At 37.6% G+C, this 6,716-nt stretch overlaps 1 protein-coding gene across 2 annotated transcripts in view; it reads left to right on the top strand.

Annotated features, from left to right (window-relative positions):
* Positions 1 to 6,716, top strand: part of COLGALT2 (collagen beta(1-O)galactosyltransferase 2) — a 46,488-nt gene that overhangs the window by 330 nt on the left and 39,442 nt on the right. For both annotated transcript variants that reach the window (XM_040446568.1, XM_040446567.1), the window contains exons 2-3: positions 2,656 to 2,773; positions 5,257 to 5,391. In XM_040446568.1, coding sequence (XP_040302502.1) covers positions 2,656 to 2,773; positions 5,257 to 5,391 — 253 coding nt within the window. The remainder of the gene's footprint in view (positions 1 to 2,655; positions 2,774 to 5,256; positions 5,392 to 6,716) is intronic.

Raw genomic sequence — 6,716 nt, 5'->3', positions numbered from 1 at the left:
TCTTCCTTTGACAGAGCTTCACATTTCTCTCTTCCTCTTTACTCTTGCAGCTACCAGCCAAGTTCAGGTTCTCCTTAGTTCACAAATAAATTGCCCCAGCATACATGGTAAAATAGTTATATTATTTATTTACATATATGTATAAATATTTTGTATTTGATGGGATCATAGTGAAAATTTGGCATAAATTATATATATACCTCGCTTTTTTTATTTATCATATTTTCATAATCATTCCATAGTGATAATTAAGGGGTTTCTTCATTATTTTTATGACTTCTTAGTATTCATTGTACGGAGGTACATAATGATAATGAATAGTCAGTCCCCTACTGATGGACATTTAGGTTACTTCCTCCCGTAACCAAAGCAATTTCTTAGTTGCTTCCACCTTCAAGGTCATTCTACATACCATACTGTCAAATCAATTTAACTAAAACCCTAATGACATGGTTTAATTTCTCTGTTAAAAGGACTCCAATGGCTCTCCAATACCCACAGAACGAAGTTCAGTATTTGAAATGAGTATTCTCAGTTTTTGAACTGAGGTATTCTCAGACTTCTATGTTTTAAAGACTCCATGAACTTAACACCAACAGCTGGGCATCCATATTGCCTGCTTCTTCCAAAAAGGAAACTGCTTTGTCTAGAATGTTCCTTGTATTTTCAACCTGAAGCTATTACTCATGCAGGTTTGTTCTTCAGGAAGGCCCGTTCTGTCTTCGAAACCAAATTTTATGCCAAACCCCACCTAGCTGTTCCTAATCGTTCCAGTTACAAAAATCTACCTTTCTCTCAACACGCGTGTTGCTATTCTCTACTTCATCCTTTTTGACACGGCAATACGCTTAACTAACTTTGTTAATTAGCTATGGAATTTATGCACTTTTTTCTAAGTAAGTTTTGGGTCTTTTGGCAGAGCTTAAAGTATACAAATACTTCATATTTTTCCCCAGTGCAATGTTCTTGGCAGGCACTAAATTAATACTTGTTGGATGAACAAATGAGTGAGTGACAACATGAATATGTGTATTTAAAACTGACTATTGTACATGTTCCCAAGGCCACTGCAATTCTAGCTTAAGAAATTGTAGAAGTAGAATCAATTGAGTTGCCTGAATTTTTGCCCAGGATAAGTCATTTGTTGAAAGCCAAATTTGTATAATAATAATAATAATAATAATAATAATAAATGTCATTCCAGAACAAGTTTTTGGGTTTTGTTCCTTTCGAGATAATAGTTTTACTATATATGTATACACATATATATCTCAAATCCCAGCATATGGTCCACATATCAAGCAAAAGTTAACAATGAAATTTGAACACCATAAAAGATTTTGAATGCTTCTTTGGAATTTGGCCTGATTAGAGTGGCTGAAAAGACTATGTACCTACCTTGTACTCTGGTCATTTTCTCTGTACCCAGGTTTTGACTAAATATATTGTATGCCAAGGTCAATGGGAAAAATATTAGTGAAGGCATTTGGGGGCAATATATTGAGAAAAACAGGACTTCCACCGGTTTTCACTGAAGCAATAATTGCAAAGACATCTTAGAGCATTCCTGTGCATACATAGGTTTATTAATCTTATTTCTATAATTACGTTCTCATTGTTTTTGTGGTTTTTCATTGTCTAACACAAATGTACTGCCAGCACAGCTACAAGAACTTGAAATGATGGCCAGATTGGGGCTACTGTGATAGTATCAATCCCCATACCAGTTGGAAGCCTTCAGAAGTGTTCTTGAGGGGGTGCCAACCCACTTGCTGATGTGGCCTGACTGTTTTGTGGATGTTGATAGAGATTCCAATGACATTATATCTGCTCCACATTCTCACTCTACCTGGGATAGATCAATGTGTTAGGCTCTATGAAATTCTTTACTGATACTTGATCAAGTAAATGTAACCTTTGTTTTTTTCTGGGAAACTCATATTTTATGCCGCCAGGTTTTTAAATTTATTTGATGGCAGCATATATTTGAAAAGTGCTTAGGAACATGAGCTCTGCGGTTACGCCTGGATTCAAATTCTGACGGTGCCCCTTATTAACTATGTAGCGTTAGGCAAATGACTTAGCCAGTCTATACCAATTTCCTCATCTGTGAATTGGAGAGAATGGTGGTACTAACCTTGTAAGGATTCAGTGGGTTCTTCTTAGAACCCACTGAAATATTTCATATAAGGATTCTTTTTTTTTCTTTTTCTTTTTTCTTTTATTTTATTTGAGAGAGAGAGAGAGAGAGAGAGAGAGAGAGAGAACGTGCAAGGGAGAGGGGCAGAGGGAGAAAGAGAAGGAGAAAATCCTAAGCACCACACTTAATGCAGAGCTCACCGTGGGGCTCTATCCCACAACCCTGGGATCATGACCTGAGCTGAAATCAAGAGTCAGACGCCCAACTGACTGCGCCACCCAGGTGCCCCTCATATGAGGATTCTTGCGCATAGTAAGCCACCAGGTACTTAATCCCCCCTTCTCTATCAGTAATATGAAGAAGATGATAACAAAAATAGCATCTACCCCCTAGAGCTGATGGAAGTTGAAATGAGTTAGTGCATATAAACATTTAGGACAGAGCCTGGAATATATAGGCACTCAATAATTATAACCTATTATTATTGCTGTTATTATTATTATTAATTATTTTAGATCTTACCCTGATGAAATTGGACCAAAGCATTGGCCAGGCTCCCGGTTTGCCCATGTGATGAAACTGCGGCAGGCAGCCCTTCGAACTGCGAGGGAACAATGGTCAGACTACATTCTGGTAAAAACAGATGTTTGATTTCTTGACAAATGTTATGTAGAATGTGTCCAAATCAATTGTTCACAATCTAGCACTGTGGAAGCAATTAAAACCATCTTTTGTTTAGGAACCTCCTCCCCCACTTTTTAATAAAGGCACAAGGGATAACCTGGGGAACTTAATTTTGGGGTACCTGGATTTTATCTCAGACCCATCCCTGACATGCTTTTTCAGTGAGGAGGCACAGAAGCTCCTGGATTATTAAAAATATTAAAAATTCTGAATCCTTTTAGTTTATAGGGAATGATCTGGGTAAAGAAATAGAGGTCTTTCTTTTTCTTTTTTTTTTTTTTTAATGTTTATTTACTTTGGAGAGAGAGACAGAGAGAGAGCATATGTGAGGCGGAGCAGGGGTAGAGAGGGAGACAGAGGGTCTGAAGCGGGCTCTGCACTGACAGCAGAGAGCCCAATGGGGGGCTCGAACTCACAAACCCGAGATCATGACCTGAGCCAAAGTCAGACACGTAACTGACTGAGCCGTCCAGGGCCCCCAAGGAATATAAACATTTTTTTATAATGTGTATTCATTTTTGAGAGACAGACACAGCAAGAACAGGGGAGGGCCAGAGAGAGAGAGGGAGACGCAGAATCCAAAACAGGCCCCAGGCGCTGAGCTGTCAGGACAGAGCCTGATGCGAGACTCTCAAACCACGAACCATGAGATCATGACCTGAGCCAAAGTCGGACTCTGAAACAATTGAGCCAAAGAAATTTAAAGATTCTTAACTTTGTAGAAAATTTTTCAGATATAAGAAATTAATTCTATAAAAAAGAAAAGAGTCAAATTAACAGCTCTGAAACTCTTGCTCCTGAGTGATTTGGGGGAATGGAATCCCTTTTTTTTTTTTTTTAATACAAAGGATTATTGCCTACAACAAGCAGCACATCCACCAGCATGCCTGTGGCATCACACAAGTGATGTATTGGCTTAGATGGATGTTCTGCATACAGTGGTTTTGTGTTGCAGCTGAGGAACCCAGAGCTCAGGGAGCCCACTGCTTCTATAGCAAGCAGTAAGCAAACCTGCTCTTTCTCTGGGAAGATATGTTACCTCATCCCTAAAGGCTACCAGTTGCACAAACAACCCTGAGAAATGTACCAGTTAAAGAAGCGGTCAGGGCGCGGCAGGGTAATGGTGTCTCTTGCTTGACTTCCGGGTTGCTCCCAATTATTCTGGGTTCTCATGAAGAATTTCTCTCCATGAAAAGGTTCCATCACTTTTCTTAGAACTTTCTTAGAGTGGTCCAGAAAAATACTGGACTTGATGATTAGGAACCTATGTTATATTCTGTCCTTATCCTCCAGGAACCTATCTTAATTGGAAGAGAGGACAGCTTCCTAGGCAGCAAGGAGCTGCAGGCCCATTTCCCTTCTGAAAATTGACAGGGGCTTTTTTCTTCACAAGTTTATGGGAATCAAGTTCTTCATCTGTAGCACCCCAAACCCATTTAGTTCTTTTGGTGAACGTTTTCCAGTACAACACTAGCAATAACACCAAAAAAGCAAAGACAATATTGTTTCATTAGACTTGTCAATATCTGCTCTCTATCACTGAACTCTAATTCCTAAAAGGAATACTTTTCACCTAGGTCCACCCCCAACCCATAACCACAACGAAAACCATCCCAATAATTTATCACATGCAACCTTTCAAGACAAATAATTTCATATAAGTCTTCAAGTTGATGATATTTAATATTGTAAAGCTGTTTAAATGTCGTTAAAGCACACAAATGATGAATCACATTTTCTTGGTAAACAGATCGACTATCATCAGAATGAAAGCTTCTGATTATTTGCATGTGTGTGTGGTAAAATATACATAACATAAAATCTATCATTTTAGTTATTTTTAAGTGTACAGTTCAGTGAGATTATTTATTTTATATAATAAGCTCTATGGCTAAACTATCCCTGTAAATGAATCAGTGTTAACATGGGCTTCTTCTGAGAGTGGGAAACAGCTTCATGGGTTGATATAATGTACTTTCAGCAAAAATTCTACTTGTAACATTAAAATGGCATTGATGGATCTGTTTGGGGGCCATTTTGGCATGATTAAAACAACTAAATAAGTCTGTTCATTTGTACCTAGGCTAGGCACTGAATGAGTGCATGGGGATGAATCTTTAAGAGCTCTTGGGAGCTGTTAGTGGTTAATAACCACTAACCAAGGTGTAGGCTGGGTGCTTGTTGTACCCAGTATGGTAACCCCAGTTTATTGCTTAGTGCCTTAGGCAGAGCTAGACATGAGGGAGTTAGTCTAAATGTATGTGCCTGAATGAATACCATCCAGCTTCAACAGGTTTCAATAAGAAAAGCATAGATAACTGGTTCTGTGTCTCATGAGCAAGTTTCTGTGATCCCTCAGAAGTGTCGGGTTTGTCTTGAACCCGTTACTAAAAAGTACTTTTTCGCCTGACGTCTTCTTCTTCTTTTCCTAGTTCATCGATGTTGACAACTTCCTAACTAATCCACAGACCCTCAATCTAATGATTGCAGAAAACAAAACCATTGTGGCACCCATGCTGGAGTCTCGGGGTCTGTACTCTAATTTCTGGTGCGGAATCACACCTCAGGCAAGTCTTTGGCTAATGAGTTAATAAGACATTGAGTTTTAACAAGGCAGCCATGCTGTCAACCATCGCCCTATTCACCCTTGTCTCATTTCCTCCCTTAAAACATGTGTGTCACTGTTATGGGAACAAGCATGTTCAGGAAAGGAGGTGAATCCAGGTCCAATACATAATAACTAATATATAATTTTGTATTAATGAGTTATGAAGCAAATATTCTAACGAGCTTAGCCTTAGATGCTTTAAATTAACCAATAAAGTGTACTGGTATTTGTACTTTTTGCCTCCCTGATTATGGGATTTTTTTTTTTAATTAGGGATTTTGGCGTTGTTAAAAGTAACGTAAGAACACTGTAGAAAAATTTCAAAATGAAAAAAGGTAAAAAAAAAAATTATGTGAATTCCCACCACTCTAACATCATGGATAACAGCTCACATGTTTTTAATAACGGTATCACCAAGTTACTTAACCTTTCTCTTAGTTTCAGAAGTATTTAAGTTGTTCACAACTTTCAGCTATTATAATGACCATGATGATTACTGTACATTTTTCTGTGTTTAATATTATTGCCTTAGGACAACTTCCTAAAAGTAGAATTACTGAGTCAAAGAGTAATAATAAATATGTTGATGACCTTTGATACATGTTGCCAAATATATTTCCAAAGACATCTTAATAATCAGAACTGCTGTGTGGCTTGTTTTTACAAAATTCAAGGGAAAAACAAAATTTCAAAGTTTCATCATCTCTCTTTTCCTTTGTAAAATCTTCAACGTCTAGAGTGTCTGTCTGGTTACATTTTTTTATTCTTTAGTTAATAAATTAGATAAAGAGATAAATTAAACTAATGGAGATAGTATGTATCAATATGGAATAAAGATGTGTAAGGGGGAAAAAATGTATGTTAAATGTGTTCTCATGTTAAAAGGGCTAAAGTCTGAGTCCTTCTTTTATATTTGGTTTGGTTTTAGATACAGAATGAGTCTAATGTTGTGCCGAGAAATGTTTAATAACTGCCTCTCTGCTGGGGAAAAGCCCTGATTGGCAGCATGTGGCAGTTTGCACCAGGTTGGGACTCCCACCATGCAAACAACATAAATGTTGTTGAAGCAAGGGAAAGGTGAAGTCATTGCAGTATAGCCACTTGATGATACAATTATTTAACATAGCCACTATTTAGCAAAGCCACTGTCTGTGGTGTTTTAGAATGGTGGGAAATCGTATGATTTTTTTTTTTTTTTTTTTTTTTTTTTTTAAAGATTTTAAGCTACCAAAATGTAAAGTGGCTTGAAAAATTTCTGAAAATGTAACACACAGTGGCTCTAGC

Source organism: Herpailurus yagouaroundi, unplaced genomic scaffold, assembly GCF_014898765.1.
Source record: "Herpailurus yagouaroundi ecotype Mexico unplaced genomic scaffold, PumYag 195, whole genome shotgun sequence".
NCBI lineage: Eukaryota > Metazoa > Chordata > Mammalia > Carnivora > Felidae > Herpailurus > Herpailurus yagouaroundi.
Note: the sequence above shows the minus strand (reverse complement) of the source record. Positions and strands in the feature narration are given on the sequence as shown.